The sequence below is a fragment of the Salvelinus fontinalis genome, chromosome 17 (genome assembly GCF_029448725.1).
Source record: "Salvelinus fontinalis isolate EN_2023a chromosome 17, ASM2944872v1, whole genome shotgun sequence".
NCBI lineage: Eukaryota > Metazoa > Chordata > Actinopteri > Salmoniformes > Salmonidae > Salvelinus > Salvelinus fontinalis.
In genome coordinates this window covers 655,538-677,950 of record NC_074681.1, presented here as the reverse complement: position 1 = coordinate 677,950, position 22,413 = coordinate 655,538, and the positions used below count along the sequence as shown (strand labels likewise).

Sequence of the window (22,413 nt, the reverse complement as noted above, 5' to 3'; positions counted from 1 at the left end):
GATCACCATTTAGTTCCTGCCAAGGTAGCAGCTACTCTTCCTGGGGTTTATTAAGGATCACCATGTAGTTCCTGCCAAGGCAGCAGCTACTCTTCCTGGGGTTTATTAAGGATCACTATTTAGTTCCTGCCAAGGCAGCAGCTACTCTTCCTGGGGTTTATTAAGGATCACTATTTAGTTCCTGCCAAGGCAGCAGCTACTCTTCCTGGGGTTTATTAAGGATAACAATTAGTTCCTGCCAAGGCAGCAGCTACTCTTCCTGTTTTGTTTTAAGGATCACCATGTAGTTCTGCCAAGGCAGCAGCTACTCTTCCTGGGGTTTATTAAGGATCACCATTTAGTTCTGCCAAGGCAGCAGCTACTCTTCCTGGGGTTTATTAAGGATCACCATGTAGTTCTGCCAAGGTAGCAGCTACTCTTCCTGGGGTTTATTAAGGATCACCATTTAGTTCCTGCCAAGGCAGCAGCTACTCTTCCTGGGGTTTATTAAGGATAACCATTAGTTCCTGCCAAGGCAGCAGCTACTCTTCCTGTTTTGTTTTAAGGATCACCATGTAGTTCTGCCAAGGCAGCAGCTACTCTTCCTGGGGTTTATTAAGGATCACCATTTAGTTCTGCCAAGGCAGCAGCTACTCTTCCTGGGGTTTATTAAGGATCACCATGTAGTTCTGCCAAGGTAGCAGCTACTCTTCCTGGGGTTTATTAAGGATCACCATGTAGTTCCTGCCAAGGCAGCAGCTACTCTTCCTGGGGTTTATTAAGGATCACCATTTAGTTCCTGCCAAGGCAGCAGCTACTCTTCCTGGGGTTTATTAAGGATAACAATTAGTTCCTGCCAAGGCAGCAGCTACTCTTCCTGGGGTTTATTAAGGATCACCATTTAGTTCTGCCAAGGCAGCAGCTACTCTTCCTGGGGTTTATTAAGGATCACCATTTAGTTCTGCCAAGGCAGCAGCTACTCTTTCTGGGGTCCAGCAACATTAAGGCAGTTATACAATTTTAAAAACATTACAACACATTCACAGATTTCACAACACACTGTGTTGGGCCCCTACTCTACCACATATCTACAGTACAAAATCCATGTGTACGTGTGTGTATAGTGCATATGTTATTGTGTGTGTGTGTATGCATGTGTCTGTGCCTATGTTTGTTGCTTCACAGTCCCTGCTGTTCAATAAGGTGTATTTTTATCAGTTTTTTAAATCTAATTTGACTGTTTACAGCAGTTACTTGATGTGGAATAGAGTTCCATGTAGTCATGGCTCTATGTAGTAGTGTGCGCCTCCCATAGTCTGTTCTGGACTTGGGGACTGTGAAGAGACCTCTGGTGGTCTTGTTGATAGTGCTGTTAAGAAGGTAGAGCAGCGTTACTCCAAGCCTAGGGTTACTCCAAACAGTTTAGTCACCTCAACTTGCTCAATTTCCACATTGTTTATTACAAGGTTTAGTTGAGGTTTAGAGTTTAGTGAATGATTTGTACCAAATACAATGCTTTTAGTTTTAGAAACATTTAGTATTAACTTATTCCTTGCCACCCTCTCTGAAACTAACAGCATCTCTTTGTTAAGTTTTGCAGTCATTTCAGTCACTGTAGTAGCTGACATGTATAGTGTTCAATCAAATGTATTTTTAAAGCACTTCTTACATCAGCTGATGTCACAAAGTGCTGTACAGAAACCCAGCCTAAAACCCCAAACGGCAAGCAATGCAGGTGTAGAAGCACGGTGGCTAGGAAAAATTCCATAGAAAGGCTGGAATCTAGGAAGAAACCTAGAGATACCAGGCTATGAGGGGTGGCCAGCCCTCTTCTGGCTGTGCCGGGTGGAGATTATAACAGAACATGGCCAAGATGTTTAAATGTTCATAGATGACCAGCAGGGTCAAATAATAATAATCACTGTGGTTGTAGAGGGTGCAACAGGTCAGCACCTCAGGAGTAAATGTCAGTTGTCTTTTCATAGCCAATCATTCAGAGTATCTCTACCGCTCCTGCTGACTCTAGAGAGTTGAAAACAGCAGGTCTGGGACAAGGTAGCACGTCCGGTGAACAGGTCAGGGTTCCATAGCCGCAGGCAGAACAGTTGAAACTGGAGCAGCAGCAAGGCCAGGTGGACTGGGGACAGCAAGGAGTCATCATGCCAGGTAGTCCTGACGCATGGTCCTAGGGCTTAGGTCCTCCGAGAGAGAAAGAAAGAGAGAATTAGAGAGAGCATACTTAAATTCACACAGGACACCGGATAAGACAGGAGAAATCCACCAGATATAACAAACTGACCCTAGCCCCCCGACACATTAACTACTGCAGCATAAATACTGGAGGCTGAGACAGGAGGGGTCAAGAGACACTGTGGCCCCATCCGATGATACCCCCGGACAGGGCCAAACAGGACGGATATAACCCCACCCACTTTGCCAAAGCACAGCCCCCACACCACTAGAGTCCCTAGCATACAAAACAGATGAACCAGGGTCCAGCCTACTCACTAGAGTCCCTAGCATACAAAACAGATGAACCAGGGTCCAGCCTACTCACTAGAGTCCCTAGCATACAAAACAGATGAACCAGGGTCCAGCCTACTCACTAGAGTCCCTAGCATACAAAACAGATGAGTTTGAACAAAAAAGTTTGTGTGGGGCCCCGGACACTATGGGCCAGTTTCCCAGACACAGATTAAACCTTGTTCTGGACTAAGAAGCACCTTCAATGGAGAATCATCATTGAACAAGCTTTTTAGTTCAGGACTAGGCTTATTATCTGTCTGGGAAACTGGCCCTCAATGGTACAAATATAGCACTTTACAGGAAAAACTAGCGATTGTGTCCATAAAACCAGCCTCAAGTCTGCACTTTTCTACTGTCACTTTAACTCTCTGCTGACTGACTAATTCAGGACTATATCTTAATCACAATGGAATACATTTAGCTTACATTGCTTCCAGTATGAAATTAAACGCTATTTTATATCAGACTTACACTCTTGGATTGCCTTATAATGGAGGTGCCAAATTCCGACTATTAGCATGTGATTAGGTAAGAAGCTAACTGCTTAAGCGAAACAATGGAAACAATGTGATCTGTAAATGGAGTGTTAATTAAAAACTTCTTAGGGCTAGGCCCCCTTTTTTCTCAATTTCTGCCTGACTGACATGCCCAAAGTAAACTGCCTGTTGATCAGGCTCTGAAGCCAGGATATGCATGTAATTGGTATCATTGGAAAGAAAACACATTGAAGTTTGTAGAAATGTTCAAATACTGTAGGAGAATATAACACAATAGATATGGTAGGAGAAAATCCAAAGAAAAACCAACCAGAATTTTTGTTTTTGAGAGAAACCATGCTCTTATAATGGAAAGTATAGGGGCATACTGAATTCTAGCTCCCAGGATGCAATTCCTATGGCTTCCACAGGGTGTCAGCAGTCTATGTTCAAGGTTCCAGGCTTGTAACTTCCAAAATGAATAAGAAATATTAGTTTTAGTACAGGGACACAGTCTTGGAAATTCGTGTTTGTTTGCGAGATGAAGACAAGCCGCACCTGCTAAAATCGGTTTTCTATTCAACATAGTTTTTTCCGTAAGAAATATTATAGTTTGATTACATTTTAGTGTATCTGAGGAGTAAAAAGAAACATATTTTGACTTGTTGAAACAAAGTTTATGGGTAGATTTTCAGATTCCTTTCTCTGCATGTTAAACGAGTGGATTACTCAAATCGATGGTGCCAACTAAACACAATTTTTAGTATATAAAGAAGGATTTTATCTAACAAAACGACAGTACTTGTTATAGCTGGGACCCTTAGGATGACAAATCAGAGGAAGATTTTCAAAAAGTAGGTGAATATTTAATCACTATTTGTGAATTTATGAAACCTGTGCCGGTGGAAAAATATTTTGATGTGGGGCGCCGTCCTCAAACAATCTCATGGCATGCTTTCGCTGTAATGGCTACTGTAAATCCGACAGTGCAGTTAGAATAACAAGAATTTAAGTTTTCAACCGATATAAGACACTTGTATGTACCAAAATGTTTAATACCCATCATTTTTATGATTATTTATTTGAATTACGCGCCCTCCAGTTTCACCGCTAGCGGGACGCCTATCCCTGAGAGGTTTTTAACTGATGGTATACCTGTAAATTATCTACATTATCCTAATGATGATCATTGGATTTTAAAGGGCCTCAAAATGAGCACCGACGATGCTCTGGGTGTAAACTCTGTGGATTTGGAAACTAGAAGTGCTCCTGAGTACACACAAAAAACATTGTTGACCATTGCGGCTTGAAAAAATAAACAAATAAATCACATATCTAATAGAAGTATTTTTAATTACTCTTTGTATGATAACAATAATAACATATATAGATAATTCTGGACATTTTCCATAATTTTCGCCCTAATTATTAATTCACAAAGTATACATGACCGGACTCTTATTCTGAAGGACTACGAAAATCCGTGATCCGGAAGTACCTAAGTACTTTATCCTTGCCTGCTTCACAGCGGTGCATGCAACTATCTGCTCAGAACTACACGGATCAAATTGTTGCTAGCATATTTACCATTTTCCAAACATTATTAGCATATTACTTAGATACAAAGTTTAAATCTTCTGCAGAAGTCAGACCGAGCTCTGTTTAGTTTTCGCAAACATTTGAAAATGTTGAGCAGTGTTTCTCTCCGGGCTCAGATCGCTTCCATCATAGAGGTACTTTCTAAAACTGCGGTTGCAGAAATTAGCAAAGTAGTCGACGATGGCATAGTTGTGTTACGTGTAGAAATGTGTCGACGGGAAAATGAAATCAACGTCCTGAAAAATAATGTACAACAACTTGACAGCGAGCTTCGAAGAGCTCGAGGGATTCAACCTCGAAGACGCATCCATCATGGTCGATCAGTCGCTGCTGAGAATCTTGGGAGAAAAGGTGGGTCGACGTAGTAATAACTCACTTTTACTATCAATCAATTATCAATAATTAACTGTGCAAGTCACATTAGGGTTCTAGCAATATTACATGACCATTTCGCAGGTAAACAATGTAACTAAGCTTATTTAATCAGCCTACACACGTTCTCACGGCATTTAGCCCTGGGCTAAAAATGTGTAGTCTGAAGGCCTCATGTCCTCCAGTCATATATCTCTGACTGCCCAATGGGATGGGATGGGAGAGGAATAGCAATGACTATCATTATAACCAACTCAGTGGCCTTGTGGTTAGAGTGCAGGCCTACGCCCTGAGATTGGAAGGTTGAGGGTTTGAACAAACGATATATATATATCCTGGATTGTGAACGCTGTGTATTGGCATTGAGAGGCTTTAAAGCCACCGGTCGGCCATATTGGCTCCCCTCAGTAGGAGCAGTCCTCCATAGGAATACATGGAATTCTACAGTATTTCAATTAAGTGTTTCAAGAACAAATTTACATGCATTTAAGTATTTTTATTGTTGTAGCGGGGACAGTAACTTTGAGTAATCTCAAAAAACGACTAAGGAAAACTTGTAATGTATTTAAAAATCAAATTTAAAACGGTGCATTAAGGTGTCTAATAAAATACATGTAGCAAAAAGGAATGTAGACATTAATAAATGCGTTTTCTATAACTTCCAAAATATTTCTTTACAATAGTGGGGTAGAGCCAAGATGGAGGCACAGTGGCTTCAATACAGCACCCCCTATTAGTCATCTAGTGTGTATATATAAATCATTGATTTGAACACAGACTGTTTAGGGGGGAACAGTGGGTTAACTGAGCAAGGCAGTTAACCCACTGTTCCCCCCTGGACCCTGAGCAAGGCAGTTAACCCACTGTTCCCCCCTGGACCCTGAGCAAGGCAGTTAACCCACTGTTCCCCCCTGGACCCTGAGCAAGGCAGTTAACCCACTGTTCCCCTCTGGACCCTGAGCAAGGCAGTTAACCCACTGTTCCCCCCTGGACCCTTAGCAATGCAGTTAACCCACTGTTCCCCTGGACCCTGAGCAAGGCAGTTAACCCACTGTTCCCCCCTGGACCCTGAGCAAGGCAGTTAACCCACTGTTCCCCCCTGGACCCTGAGCAAGGCAGTTAACCCACTGTTCCCCCCTGGACCCTGAGCAAGGCAGTTAACCCACTGTTCCCCCCTGGACCCTGAGCAAGGCAGTTAACCCACTGTTCCCCCCTGGACCCTGAGCAAGGCAGTTAACCCACTGTTCCCCCCTGGACCCTGAGCAAGGCAGTTAACCCACTGTTCCCCTCTGGACCCTGAGCAAGGCAGTTAACCCACTGTTCCCCCCTGGACCCTTAGCAATGCAGTTAGCCCACTGTTCCCCCCTGGACCCTGAGCAAGGCAGTTAACCCACTGTTCCCCCCTGGACCCTGAGCAAGGCAGTTAACCCACTGTTCCCCCCTGGACCCTGAGCAAGGCAGTTAACCCACTGTTCCCCCCTGGACCCTGAGCAAGGCAGTTAACCCACTGTTCCCCTCTGGACCCTGAGCAAGGCAGTTAACCCACTGTTCCCCCCTGGACCCTGAGCAAGGCAGTTAACCCACTGTTCCCCTGGACCCTGAGCAATGCAGTTAACCCACTGTTCCCCTGGACCCTGAGCAAGGCAGTTAACCCACTGTTCCCCTGGACCCTGAGCAAGGCAGTTAACCCACTGTTCCCCCCTGGACCCTGAGCAAGGCAGTTAACCCACTGTTCCCCCCTGGACCCTGAGCAAGGCAGTTAACCCACTGTTCCCCCCTGGACCCTGAGCAATGCAGTTAACCCACTGTTCCCCTGGACCCTGAGCAAGGCAGTTAACCCACTGTTCCCCCCTGGACCCTGCGCAAGGCAGTTAACCCACTGTTCCCCCCTGGACCCTGAGCAAGGCAGTTAACCCACTGTTCCCCCCTGGACCCTGAGCAAGGCAGTTAACCCACTGTTCCCCCCTGGACCCTGAGCAAGGCAGTTAACCCACTGTTCCCCCCTGGACCCTGAGCAAGGCAGTTAACCCACTGTTCCCCCCTGGACCCTGCGCAAGGCAGTTAACCCACTGTTCCCCCCTGGACCCTGAGCAAGGCAGTTAACCCACTGTTCCCCCCTGGACCCTGAGCAAGGCAGTTAACCCACTGTTCCCCCCTGGACCCTGAGCAAGGCAGTTAACCCACTGTTCCCCCCTGGACCCTGAGCAAGGCAGTTAACCCACTGTTCCCCCCTGGACCCTGAGCAAGGCAGTTAACCCACTGTTCCCCCCTGGACCCTGAGCAAGGCAGTTAACCCACTGTTCCCCCCTGGACCCTGAGCAAGGCAGTTAACCCACTGTTCCCCTGGACCCTGAGCAAGGCAGTTAACCCACTGTTCCCCTGGACCCTGAGCAAGGCAGTTAACCCACTGTTCCCCCCTGGACCCTGAGCAATGCAGTTAACCCACCTTTCCCCTGGACCCTGAGCTTGGCAGTTAACCCACTGTTCCCCCCTGGACCCTGAGCAAGGCAGTTAACCCACTGTTCCCCCCTGGACCCTGAGCAAGGCAGTTAACCCACTGTTCCCCCCTGGACCCTGAGCAAGGCAGTTAACCCACTGTTCCCCTGGACCCTGAGCAAGGCAGTTAACCCACTGTTCCCCCCTGGACCCTGAGCAAGGCAGTTAACCCACTGTTCCCCCCTGGACCCTGAGCAAGGCAGTTAACCCACTGTTCCCCTCTGGACCCTGAGCAAGGCAGTTAACCCACTGTTCCCCTCTGGACCCTGAGCAAGGCAGTTAACCCACTGTTCCCCCCTGGACCCTGAGCAATGCAGTTAACCCACTGTTCCCCCCTGGACCCTGAGCAAGGCAGTTAACCCACTGTTCCCCCCTGGACCCTGAGCAAGGCAGTTAACCCACTGTTCCCCCCTGGACCCTGAGCAAGGCAGTTAACCCACTGTTCCCCTCTGGACCCTGAGCAAGGCAGTTAACCCACTGTTCCCCCCTGGACCCTGAGCAATGCAGTTAACCCACTGTTCCCCCCTGGACCCTGAGCAAAGGGTAAATAACAATTTGTTCTTAACTGACTTGCCTAGTTAAAGTAAATCAGGCCGCTGTGCTATTTAGCAATAAGCATTATCACCTGATGTAGCCCACCTGATTTTAAATGGTGGGCTACATCAGAGGGTTGCCCATCTGCATTTCCACCACTGGGATCAATTTTAGATCAAACTCTAAAGTCTAAACATAGGCTATGTTGTTGCTAGTTATAGCAATATATTGATGATTCAAATGTCCCCAAAAAAGTGTTCCGCTGGCACACAGCCAACCCAAGGATCACGTACTGTGAATATAGTGTAGGCCTCGCTGTCACACCTGACCCATGTCACATTTAACCCAATGCATTCAACGCCCGTTGGCGGCTGCTAAACAATGCTGCTGCTAAAAAAATTATGTTCATAAAATGGTGCATTTGACACCATTTTATTGGGATTTGAGAAATGAGTGTAGCCTAATAACACAGAAAGGCTCCATGATCATCGTCTTTTAACAGTGGCCGTCAAAGCTGCTTTCAGAGGTGGGTTTTCCTGCAACTGTATTAAGGTTGTAAGCTACAATGACTGGGCGTGCATATTTCTCCACCTGTGCCACACAATTTGAAGGTGCCTTAGAGGAACATTCTATTGTCTCATAGGATGAGACAGGCTGAACAATTTAATAAGTAAACTATTCTACTGTTGGGGGGGGTTTGCTGTGAAAAATTCAATGTGACCGACCCCTTGGTGTACTTGTGCATCCCACTATAGGATCAGGACGCTCTTGCCCTATGGGCCGTCCTGGCCTGAACAAGGCTTACTCACTGTCATGATAGTAGGATTGTGAAATCAAAGAATTATTACAAACCATTTACAACCCTTGAACCCAATCGCCGACAGCCTCAAATCAAACTTTATTTGCCACATGCGCCGAATACAACGGGTGTAGACCTTATCGTGAAATGCTTACTGACAAGCCCTTAATTAACCAACAGTGCAGTTCAAGAAGAGTTAAGAAAATATTTTGCCAAATAAACTAAAGTAAAAAAATAAAGAGAAAAAGACCACAATAAGAATAACGTGTGTGTGTGTGTGTGTGTGTGTGTATAATCCAAATCCATTTGGATTACTGTTAAAACAAACAATGAAGGATTTTGATGACGGAATATTTTCACAGGGACTGGTAAAAGCGGTACCACTTCTGTGAGGAGGACCTCACTTGAAAAACTGCAGCCTGAGGGAGATGGTAACGGAAAGGATGAAGCCGTTGGACCTGCGGATGAGACTCTGGTCAAGATTGAGCCGGGAGGGGAGGGTGAACAGGAAGAGCAGACTACAAGGAGAAAATACAAGTATCGTCTTGAAGCTGAACTGTCAACGTACGAGAGAGACAGCCAGACGTGGATGTCCAGTACACAAGAAGACAATGATATGGAGACAAACTCACTGTGTCTCCCCGATCACTCTCCTGGAACTTCTGGAATGACGGCAGCATCATGCAGCAATGTTTCATTACCAGGGAAACCATATTTGGAGTCTAATGTCAGAGAGGATATGATTTTACAGCTCAGACAGCAACAACATTATCGGCAGTCAGACGCGCTCAGGAGAACAAGCGACGGCACAGTAAAGTCAAACCCAGACCCTCAAAGTGAATTCGGTTTTGGCCCGAATTATAATTCGGCAAGGAGAGCGAGGACCAAGAGATTTTTCCAGGTTAATAAACACTTCATTTGCACACTGTGTGGAAAGAGTTTTGAACGTTACAGTCATCTTGAAAGGCATCTACGAATTCATACGGGTGAGAAACCGTACAGCTGTGACATATGTGGAAGGTGTTTCAACCAGAAGGGTAGCCTCAAAGGGCATCTGAAGACTCACAGAGGTAAGAGACTAGAATCACTTATTAGGTTATAGGTCATAGACAATTCCATGTACGCATACCGAATAACAACCTATTCCCTATATAGTGCATTACTTCTGACTAGGGCCCATAGGGTAGCCTCAAAGGGCATCTGAAGACTCACAGAGGTAAGAGACTAGAATCACTAGCTAATGACAGCAGATAGTACACTATTATACAACAGATCATTCCATGTACACTCCAAATTGGTACCCTTTTCCCTACGTAGTGCACTACTTTTGACCAGACCCCATATAGGGTGCTATTTAGGACATGACCGATGCATCGATATTTTATCAATCAAATGTAATCTTTCCACACAGTATCGATGGATGGACTAGCTAACAACGAAGAGAAGCCTCGCCTGGATAGACGTCAGACTGAGGAAGAGCAGTTGAACGGAAAGGACGAAGTGTTCCATACTGCTCCTCAGATGCCTATGAAGTCTGAGCCAGGGGAGGAGAAGGATGCATTCCAGACACTAGATCCTAAAGCAGAAGAACAGACTGCAGGGAGAGCAGAACAGCGACTGGATGAGGAATTGTCAATGTACGCGAGAGACAGCCAGCCGTGGATGTCCGGTCCACAAGCAGACAACGATATGGAGACGAGCAATTCAGAATATTTCAGCAGTTCGGGTCAGAACTCCCAGTGTCTAACTAATCACTCTCCTGTACTTCCTGTCTCAGGAATGGTGGAGGCGTCATGCAGCAGTGGTTCATTTCCAGGGAAACCATATGTAGATGTCAGCGAGGATATGATTTTACAGCTCAGGCAGAAACATTATGGATCTTCAGACACACTCTTGATAGCAAGTGACGGTACAGTACAGCCAAACTCACGGGTCATGGACGCGGCTTCTCTGAACCATCCTCCCATCTTCTCCAGTTTTCCGGAAAGGAAAGTGAAAACCTTCCAAGGAGTCACCAAGGACAAGAAGTGCTTCATCTGCTCATTCTGTGGGAAAGTTTTTGAGCGTGTTGGTCATCTGGAAAGGCACCAGCGAATTCATACGGGTGAGAAACCGTATAGTTGTGACATATGTGGAAGGTGTTTCAACCAGAAGGGTAGCCTCAAAGGGCATCTGAAGACACACAGAGGTAAGAGATGAGAATAATAAAGATTTTTTTTCATGCTTTTAATACATGAAAAAGCTTACTCTTAAGTGTGTAAATCAGTCAATTATTCTGTAATTAACAGACAGTATAACTGTTATATAATTAAAGCTACATCCTTAATGGCGCCCGATTCCCTTTATAGTGTACTACTATTGACCAGGACCCAAAGGGCTCTGATCAATAGTAGCGCACTACATACAGAATAGGGTGCCATTTGGGATGGATACAAAGTGTTTTCCCGTTTTCTATCAGTGGTTTAAGATGACGTTAAACAGTTCATTGTTTAAATTGCCATGTTAAAATCTATGCTGAAATACTTAATACTTTTTTCCTGTCAAGCAGACGGTGCTGACATGCTAACGGGTCAACCTCCGCTAGAGGATAAGAAGCCTGACGTTTATCCTAGACCCTCGGAGTACCCAGAAGAACCGAGGGATCAGCCCACATCTGCTGAAGCACAGCCTAGCTCAGGGTACAGTGAGGAGGAGGAGGAGGGCAGGGGGCAGGGGTTGGTGGGGGAAGCAGAGAAAGAGAAGCAGTTTGAATCCCAGATACTCAGTCAGTCAGGACCTCCACACCAACAAAGCACAGAGCGACCAGGTTACCAGGACGACCCAGAGTATGTCATGGATGAGAGGGAGAGTCAGCTGTGTAGATCTTTCACAGAGAGGCACAGTGATACTGAGTCTGGATCACTACATCCAGGTTGCTCCTCTGATGTGACAAAGCAGCAGAACTCCCATCCTGTTTCACCCAGTGTCAAATACCATCACAGTCCTTTTGATGGACTGCACCACCACCACGGGTTCTATACGTCAGCTTCTAGAGAGGTGGAATTGGGAGACGTGTCTTTTCAGGAAGAGAAAGACAAGTTGGATGTGATTGAGCAAGAGCAGTACGCAGGGATGGTTCTACATGCAAGGAACAGGGAGGATGGTGATGGGACAATACTACCCAGGTTTCAGAACCGGGTACCACCGCCACAACTACCTGTAGAGGAGGAAACGGCAATGAGCGCTTACATCACACAACCAAACTACAGTCAAGAGGGGATTTTATTTGCCCTTGGCATAGACAGTTTTGACAGTACAGAGGGCAGCAGTGCCACTACAGACGACACAAGAAATAGATGTTTCATATGCTCCTTTTGTGGAAAGAGTTTTGATCGCCATAGTCATTTTGAAAGACACCTGCACACTCATACTGGTGAGAAGCCCTACAGCTGTGAGATATGTGGTAAGACTTTCACTCAGAAGAGCAGCCTGAAAGCTCATCAGAGACTTCATACAGGTTAATCAAGGGCCAAAGAGTCTTAGTTTGTGTTCCGAATGGCACCCTATTCCCTATATACAAACAGTTGCAAGAAACTGTATGAGAACCCTTTGGAATTACCTGGATTTCTACATAAATTGGTTCATAAAATTTGATCTGATCTTCATCTAAGTCACAACAATATAGACAAACACAGTTTCCTTCAACTAATAACACACAAATTATATTTTTCTTGTGTATATTGAATACATCATTTAAACATTCAGTGTAGGTTGGGAAAAGTATGTGAACATCTAGGCTAATGACTTCTCCAAAAGCTAATGGGAGTCCAATCAGTTAGACGAGATTGGAGATGTTGGTTGGAGCTGCCCTGCCAAATAAAAAAACACTCAAAACATTTGAGTTTGCTGTTCACTAGAAGCTGTGAACCATGCCTCGAACAAATGAGATCTCAGAAGACCTAAGATTAAAAATTGTTGACTTGAAAAAAAGCTGGAAAGGGTTACAAAAGTATCTCTAAAAGCCTTGATGTTCATCAGTCCATGGTAAGACAAATTATCTATAAATGGAGAAAGTTCAGCACTGTTGCCACGAGGGCAACCGATTAATCGGATTGGCCGATTTAATTAGGGCCGATTTCAAGTTTTCTTAACAATCGGTAATCAGCATTTTTGGACACCGATAATGGCCGATTTACATTGCACTCCATGAGGAGACTGCGTGGCAGGCTGACTACCTGTTATGCGAGTGCAGCAAGAAGCCAAGGTAAGGTGCTAGCTAGCATTAAACTTAACTTATAAAAAACAATCAATCTTAACATAATCACTAGTTAACTACACATGGTTGATGATATTACTAGTTTATCTAGCTTGTCCTGCGTTGCATATAATTTATGCTGTGCTTGTTAATCTATCATTGAATCACAGCTTACTTCACCAAACAGGTGATTTAACAAGCGCATTCGGGAAAAAAGCACTGTCGTTGCACCAATGTACCTAACCATAAACATCAACGCCTTTCTTAAAATCAATACACAAGTATATATTTTTAAACCTGCATATTTAGTTAATATTGCCTGCTAACATGACTTTCTTTTAACTCTGGGAAATTGTGTCACTTCTCTTGCAAGCAGTCAGGGTATATGCAGCAGTTTGGGCCGTCTGGCTCGTTGCGAACTGTGTGAAGACCATTTCTTCCTAACAAAGACAGCCAACTTCACCAAACGGGGGATGATTTAACAAAAGCACATTTGCGAAAAAAGCACAATCCTTGCACTAATGTACCTAACCATAAACATCAATGCCTTTCTTAAAATCAATACACAGAAGTATTTTTTTTTTAATGCATATTTAGTTAAAAGAAATTCATGTTAGCAGGCAATATTAACTAGGCAAATTGTGTCACTTAACTTGCAGTCAGGGTATATGCAGCAGTTTGGGCCGCCTGGCTCGTTGCGAACTAATTTGACAGAATTTTATATAATTATGACATACATTGCACAACCTTCAATGTTAACAGCAGTATTTAGACTTATGGATGCCACCCATTAGATAAAATACAGAATGGTTCCGTATTTCACTGAAAGAATAAACGTATTGTTTTCGAAATGATAGTTTCCAGATTTTACCATATTAATGACCTAAGGCTCGTATTTCTGTGTGTTTATTATAATTAGGTCTATGATTTGACAGGGCAGTCTGACTGAGCGGTGGTAGGCAGCAGCAGGCTCGTAAGCATTCATTCAAACAGCACTTTCCTGCATTTGCCAACAGCTCTTCGTAATGCTCCCGAGATTAGGCTGGCAATAAAGTATCTATTAAAACATCCAATAATCAAAGGTATATGAAATACAAATGGTATAGAGAAAAATAGTCCTATAATAACTACAACCTAAAACGTCTTACCTGGGAATATTGAAGACTCATGTTTAAAGGAACCACCAGCTTTCATATGTTCTCATGTTCTGAGCAAGGAACTTAAACGTTAGCTTTCTTACATGGCACATATTGCACTTTTACTTTTTTCTCCAACAATTTGTTTTTGCAGTATTTAAACTAAATTGAACATGTTTCATTATTTATTTGAGACTAAATTGATTTGATCTATTATATTAAGTTAAAATAAGTGTTCATTGTTCATTCAGTATTGTTGTAATTGTCATTATTACAACAAAAAAAGACACACAAAAAAAAAAAATATATATATATATATAAAAATCGTCCGATTTAATCGGTATCGCCTTTTTTGGGTCCTCCAATAATCGGTATCGGCGTTGAAAAATCATAATCGGTCGACCTCTAGTTGCTACTCCCTAGGAGTGGCTGTCCTGCAAAGATGACTGCAAGAGCACAGCGCAGAATGTTCAATGAGGTTAAGAAGAATCCTAGAGTGTCAGCTGAAGACTTACAGAAATCTCTGGAACATGCTAACATCTGAGTCTACGATATGTTAAATGCTAAACAAGAATGGTGTTCATGGGAGGACACCACGGAAGAAGCCACTGCTGTCCGAAAAAACATTGCTGCAAGTCTGAAGTTTGCAAAAGAGCATCTGGATGTTCCACAGTGCTACTGGCTAAATATTCTGTGGACAGGGAAAACTACAGTTGAGTTGTTTGGAAGGAACACACAACACTATGTGTGTAGAAAAAAGGCACAGTGCACCAACATCAAAACCTTATCCCAACTGTAAAGTATGGTGGAGGTAGCATCATGGTTTGGGGCTGCTATGCTGCCTCAGGGCCTGGACAGCTTGCTATCATAAACTTGCAAAATAATTTTTCTGTTGATCAATACATTTTGCAGGAGAATGTAAGGCGATCTGTCCGCCAATTGAAGCTAAACAGAAGTTGGGTGATGCAACAGGACAACGACCCAAAACACAGAAGTAAATCGACAACAGAATGGTTTCAACAGAAGAAAATACACCTTCTGCAGTGACCCAGTCAGTCCTGACCTCAACCTGATTTGAGATGCTGTGGTATGACCTCGAGAGCGGTTCACACCAGACATCCCAATAATATTGCTGAACTGAAGCAGTTTTGTAAAGAGGAATGGTCCAAAATTCCTCCTGACGGTTGTGCAGGTCTTACCCGCAACTACAGAAAACATTTGGTTGAGGTTATTGCTCCCAAAGGAGGGTCAACCAGTTATTAAATCCAAGGGTTCACATACTTTTCCCACCCTGAACTGTGAATGTTTACACAGTGTGTTCAATAAATACATGAAAACGTATCATTGTTTGTGTGTTAGTTGAAGCTGACTGCGTTTGTCTGTTGTTGTGACTTAGATGAAGATCAGATAACATTTTATGACCAATTTATGCAGAAATCCAGGTAATTCCAAAGGGTTCGCATACTTTTTCTTGCCACTGTAGTACACTACCTTTGACCAGAGACCATAGGTCAAAGTAGTGTACTATATAAGAAATGGGTTATAATTTGGGATGCACGCTTACTGAAAGTTGTTTGGTCCTCATCAAAACTCAATCAACACCGGTTAATGAGTATGGGACAATTGGCTGCTATTGGTAACAATTTAGAAGTCCAAATAAATTGTGATGTCATATTTGTTTCCAATACATTTTGTGTTTTTTTTAATCCTTTATTTAACTAGTCAAGTCAGTTAAGAACAAAGTCTTATTTACAATGACGGGCCTACCCCGGCCAAACATGGGCGACGCTGGGTCAATTGTGCTCCGCCCTATGGAACTCCCAATCACGGCCGGATGTGATGCAGCCTGGATTCAAACCAGGCACTACAGTGACGCCTCTTGCACTGAGATGCAGTGCCTTAGACCACTGCACCACTCGGGAGCCCAAAAGATGTTAAAGATATTCAAATGCTGGGGCTATGGAAAATGAACATTTTAGTAGTTCTTAGTTTATAAAGTTGTCATCAGGTATCTCTCCAATAATGTATATAGAAGGGAGAAAAAAGGGTTTTAAGGAAAAACTATTTATAATCAACGTTTTTCTTCCTGCATCAAATGTATGGATCGTTGATCCAATTTAACATGTGGGCTACATATCTTTTTGTTTTGTATGAAGACGTTGGATCAATGTTTATTACTCAATGGGTATGTTTACATGCACAGTAATAATTCAATTTTAAACTGATTATGGCAGTGAGCATATGATTCAATAGTCATGTAAGCAGAGTAAGGCGTTTATCTTAATCGGCGTTGGGTCAAAATCGAAGAACGCATACGCCGATTAAAACGCCTGGTTTTCTGAGTAATCTTTCTAATTATTAGAATGCCTTAAAAGGATCGGACCCTTTTATTTTCATTTTTTGTCTAAAATGACAAACCCAAATCTAACTCCTTTTATTTAGTTCGGTACCCGAAGCAAGGATATGCAAATTCATAATACCAGGTTTGTGGAAATGTGAATTAATGAAGGAGAATATAACACATTAGATCTGGTAGAAGATAATACAAAGAAAAAAACGTGTTTTTTATTTTTTGTTCCATCTTTGAAATGCAAGAGAGGCCATTATATTACTTAGCAGTATATTTTGGCCACTAGATGGCAGCAGTGCATGTGCAACGTTTTAGACTGATCCAATGAACCATTGCACTACTGTTCAAAATGTTGTATCAAGTCTGCCCAACTGTGCCGAATTGGTCAATTGATACATTTTCAAGTACATAACTATAGACAACATACAAAAATGATATGGTAATACGAAATTTAAGTTTACACACTCCCAGGAATGTCATAAATTATGGATAAATAGCTTCCTTACAGAAACACTAACCTTCACACATCTAGATGGTGGGGAACCCAGTTCCTACATTTGAATATAAAAATGGATTTTATCAAACAGAACTATACTACATTTTGTCTCTGGGACCCTCAGGATGACAAATCAGAGCAAGATTACTGAATGTAAGTACATTATTTGCCTTCAGAGGTGAACGTATCAAACCAGTTGCCATGATAATAGTTTTGTTGTGCACTCTCAAACAATAGCATGATATTTTTCACTGTAATAGCTACTGTAAATTGGGCAGTGCAGTTAGATTAACAATAATTTAAGCTTTCTGAAATGTTCTTGTTACTTACGTCAAGCTAATCACATTAGCGCACGTTAGCTCAACCGGACATGCATCGATAATTTCCAAGCCCATTTCATAGAGATTGTTACAAACTGTACTTCATTTAGTAACTTACTTTGAAGAGATGATGATGATTGGGTCTAAATTCAGTGTCTTTGTCTTTAACTGCCATTTCCTGAAAGTCAGACTCTTACCACATGCCAACTCCTTTTCATCAGCTTCAGAAGCATCAGCATTCACCGCGTTATGTGGTTATCCTTAGATATATTATCCAGACTTGCCCAGAGGGAATATGCTCTACATTTTTTATTCTAGGTAACATTTTATTTGGAAAAATGTAAATGTGTTTATTTTACTGATAGAAAGATTTAAAAAATATGTATCCACAATCTGCTCTGGACAAGTCTGGTGCTGGACTGTCTTAAAATGAAATGAAAATATTTAGGCTGACTTAATTCAGTGTCCCGAAAAATGTATTTGTGTTGTATGCGCATATTTAATGATGTATTGCCTCCTTTGCATATTAGTAAAAAATATTTGGCTAAATTCAACTAGTAAAAGTTGTTTTTAAGTGTAAAAAATAATCTCTGTGGTTTCGGTGTGGTTCCTGGACTTAATCAGCATTCTACCTGTGTTTGATCTGCACACGTGCTTGCGCCAGCCGAGCGAGCCTCACTCTTTAGCGCGAGTGAAGTGAGTTCGGGAACAACGGGTCTTAGAAGTAGTTTTCACATACAAACTTTATAAGTCCGAACTCGAATCAAATATGCCTCACAAAAATAACATGGTCACTGTGGTAGAATGTTTATTTTTATTGGCAATTTTCTGCATTTATCAGTGCCATCAGGTTACGATTTAAGATGTAAACAGGATTATTAGGGAAATGGCTCTTCTTGCAAAGCATGTAAACGTTTTAATCAAATTATTATATTAATCAGACTATCCACAATCGCATTATTGTGTGCATGTAACCGTACTCGTTGAGTAGTTCAAATTATTTAGTTTTTTTTTTACTCCTGTGTTTAAAAACGCACTCTTAAGTTTGCTTTGTTGTTTTGTATCTGCTGGTGTATTCTTTAATAAATGTCAAATTCTGAATGCAAATCTTGTAGGTTCCCTGTTTTACTTATTGAAAAAAAAACATATTTATATGAGATTCCTATTTCTGCCCGTGCAAATTTGGTGCTCACTTTTCTAGTATTTACAGTAACAAAAAAAATGTACAATTAGCTTAGAGCCAAACCTTTGTGACGCTAGCCACAATAAGGATTAGCCACAATAGTGGTGTTTGAGGTTTGCCTTCAAAATATAAGTTCCCTGTTGAAACCGATGCAAATTGATACAAATAGTGTATCAATACAAAATGCCACATTTTGGACTAGATGCTAAACAAGGTTGGAACGTTGTTATATAAATTAAACGAGACGATTAGTTAATTTGGCTCCGTTCACACAAAGTCCCGCAATATGTGCTACAGCGCTAATATTTGTGTTAGCGTTTCACTTACAGTTGAAGTCGGAAGTTTACATACACCTTAGCCAAATACATTTCAACTCAGTTTTTCACAATTCCTGACATTTTAATCCTAGTAAAAATTCCCTGTCTTAGATCAGTTAGGATCACCACTTTATTTTAAGAATGTGAAATGTCAGAATAATAGTAGAGAGAATGATTTATTTCAGCTTTTATTTCTTTCATCATATTCCCAATGGGTCAGAAGTTTACATACACTCAATTAGTATTTGGTAGCATTGCCTTTAAATTGTTTCAATTGGGTCAAACGGGTAGCCTTCCACAAGCTTCCCACAATAAGTTGGGTGAATTTTGGCCCATTCCTCCTGACAGAGCTGGTGTAACTGAGTCAGGTTTGTAGGCCTCCTTGCTCGCACATGCTTTTTCAGTTCTGCCCACAACTTTTCTATATCATAAAACTACTGCAAAGTTCCCTTTATAATATATTAATTTAGAAAATGTCTAAAAAGGTACATATGGATCCACCTATGAGCTGTTGCTGGTCCTAACAGTAATCATACACATTGGCTACTCATAAGTGTTTGCCCTTTAAGCTAAGAATGCCTACAAAGGCCATTGTCTTCAAACCAATCATAAAAGTGAATATGAATCCCGCCAATAGCTTAGCTTTAAAACATGGATACTATTGAATAATTAAAAAAAAATGTTTTACCATGACCACTCAATCCACAATTTGTCATTTTTTGGGAAAATTGAAAAGAAAACAATTTAATTACCATTTATTGACTCAAATCGCCTACTCATATTTCAAACATTCAGCTTGACAAAAGATCAGGGGGTCAGGGCTTTGTGATGGCCACTCCAATACCTTGACTTTGTTGTCCTTAAGCCATTTTGCACTAACTTTGGAAGTATGCTTGGGGTCATTGTCCATTTGGAAGACCCATTTGCGACCAAGCTTTAACTTCCTGACTGATGTCTTGAGATGTTGCTTCAATATATCTACATAATTTCCCTACCTCATGATGCCATCTATTTTGTGAAGTGCACCAGTTCCTCCTGCAGCAAAGCACCCCCACAACATGATGCTGCCACCCCAGTGCTTCACGGTTGGGATGGTGTTCTTCGGCTTGCAAGCCTCCCCCTTTTTCCTCCAAACATAACATCATAATGGCCAAACAGTTACATTTTTGTTTCATCAGACCAGAGGACATTTCTCCAGAAAGTACGATCTTTGTCCCCATGTGCAGTTGCAAACCGTAGTCTTGGTTTTTTTTATGGCGGTTTTGGAACAGTGGCTTCTTCCTTGCTGAGCAACCTTTCAGGTTATGTCGATATAGGACTTGTTTTACACAAAGCCGTTTAAAAAATTTTTTTAAGCGAGAACCCAACCTCAATTTTATTAAAAATGTATCAAGCATTTGTTTAAATGATTGACCAAACATAATTGAAAAAGAAGTGGTTTATCTATATATATATTTTTTAAATAAAAAAACAATTAAGTCACAGGAATGAGCACTGAGTAACAGGAAAGAGCGCTTGTGTGTGTGAGTATAACTGGATGTCACAGAACTTCCTTCAATTAAACAAAAGATAAAACAGAGGTCATTATATTTGGCACAAAATATCTTAGTCTAAATAGCAACATAAAAGCAGTAACCAATGTGTGTGTGTGTGTGTGTGTGTGTGTGTGTGTGTGTGTGTGTGTGTGTGTGTGTGTGTGTGTGTGTGTGCGTGCATGTGGCTCCTGCCTCTGCACAGTATGGGTTCTCCATCTTCCTCTACAAAAGGCAAGAAAGACAACAAATACAAAAAGATGAGCATATTAAGCAGATCCTCAGATATCTATATTGACTACCAGTACCTAATATTAACTAGAAAATACAATTTTATGCATATAAAACACAAGATTCACTTACAAACACAATTGTATTTCATATAGAATTGCAATAAATGAATGAACAAAAATGTAAGAAACAGTCTCTAGTTTGGCCCAGACTTCATTGTCAATTTCCATGTAATGAGCTTGTACTGAGTGCAAGGGCCATCACTGTAAAAATGGATATTGGAGACCTCTGGATGTGCTCTATGCACCTGTGTAGACTGTTGCCTGTTGGTGTGATGCTCCGAAGTGGACTGCCTGTATTTCTGTGTCGTACTTAGAGGTAATTTTCGGGAAAAGTTAACATGAATTAAGCATTAATGTGCTTTCAAGCCTTGTTTCAGTGCCCTGTTAGTGGGTCGACTGATTAATGATGTTGTAAGTGTGCATCTTAAACTTGCGCAGCATCAGTTTCAGCTGTTCCAGCAGTTGCTCTTGGATGGTCTGGAACTCTTTTTTTTATTTTTATGGTGACTTTGAATGTTCCACCATTGGGGTCATTGTTGTGCTCCTTATCCACAGTTGCCCACTGGACATAAGTCACTTCATTCTTATCATTGTATTGGCTTATCATTGTATGTATACACCTGCCAGCAACGGGCGTGGCTGAAATAGCCAAATCCACTAATTTGAAGGGGTGTCCACATACTTTTGGGGAAAAAGGGTGAGATTTATTTTATTTTCTAGATAACTAGTAGCTAACTGTTGCTACTCATCTAAAATTATGCTAGCTAGCGTAAGGGATTCCATTTCAAGGATGGAGAAATTATTCTATTTGATAGAGCAACATTGTTAGTTTCCCTACAGGCGTTTTATTCTTTAACGGGCTCCCCATATGATTCTAGGCTGTATAACAAACGGCCGTGATTGTGAGTCCTGTAGGGCGGTTGTAATACCTCCATCTGTGTCACCCTATACAAGCACTGCAAAACCTCATACAATACATCCTGTCTGCTCTGGGACACACATGACTTTAAGCTCATCAGTGCTGTACAGGAGTCAGAGCAGATGACTACCCTGTCTGGCCTCACCTCCTCCACCCACTCTACAGCCAATAGTATGACCAACAACTCCATTGTGTAAACAAATAAATGATCCGTTGCTCTTTTTGTCACTGCCACTTTATTAAACTCAGGAAGACTAAAAGCTGCTCCTGCCCTTCCTGTTTTAGGGTCCTTAGATCCATCTGTGAATATATTAAAGAAAGCCTAGTATTGTGTTCTTAAATGTTCACTTACAAATGAATCTACTCCTTCCTCAACATCTCTTACCCTCTCAAGCAACTCTAGATCTATCCCTGGTTGAGGGAGAAACCAAGGTGGGATAGCAGGAAGAACCACAGAGGGGTTATACACCCTCCCAACAACCCCATCTCTCTCGCCATGCAATTGCCTATCCACCCAAAGCTTGTATTCAGATTTTGTTCATGTACCCAGCACTCTAGGAGCATCTTTATTTTTGTAGGATGTGTAACCTTATGTCCTTGTAGATTTACCCAATATGTCATGGCTTGCTGTTGTCCTCTTAACTTTAACAGCATCTCTCCCAACTCTACCCGCATCGCTGCCACCGGAGAGGTCCTAGGTGCTCCACAACAGATTCTTAGGGCTTGGGCCTGGATAACATCTAGCTTTTTTAAAGATGTCTGAGCTGCTGATCCATATCCTATATTTCCATAATCCATTGATGACCTTAACAGTGCCACACCCTTTTTTTAAACTTTTTAAAAATCTGTTAT

The 22,413-nt window shown here is 42.1% G+C and overlaps 1 protein-coding gene across 1 annotated transcript; it reads left to right on the top strand.

Moving 5' to 3' along the window:
• Positions 1-4,492: 4,492 nt before the first annotated feature.
• Positions 4,493-18,424, top strand: LOC129813535 (zinc finger protein 658-like). Its single transcript, XM_055865824.1, has 4 exons — positions 4,493-4,931; positions 9,144-9,851; positions 10,193-10,969; positions 11,330-18,424. The coding sequence occupies exons 1-4, from the start codon at positions 4,667-4,669 to the stop codon at positions 12,280-12,282; spliced, it is 2,703 nt and encodes a 900-aa protein (XP_055721799.1). The 5' UTR covers positions 4,493-4,666; the 3' UTR covers positions 12,283-18,424.
• Positions 18,425-22,413: the final 3,989 nt, after the last annotated feature.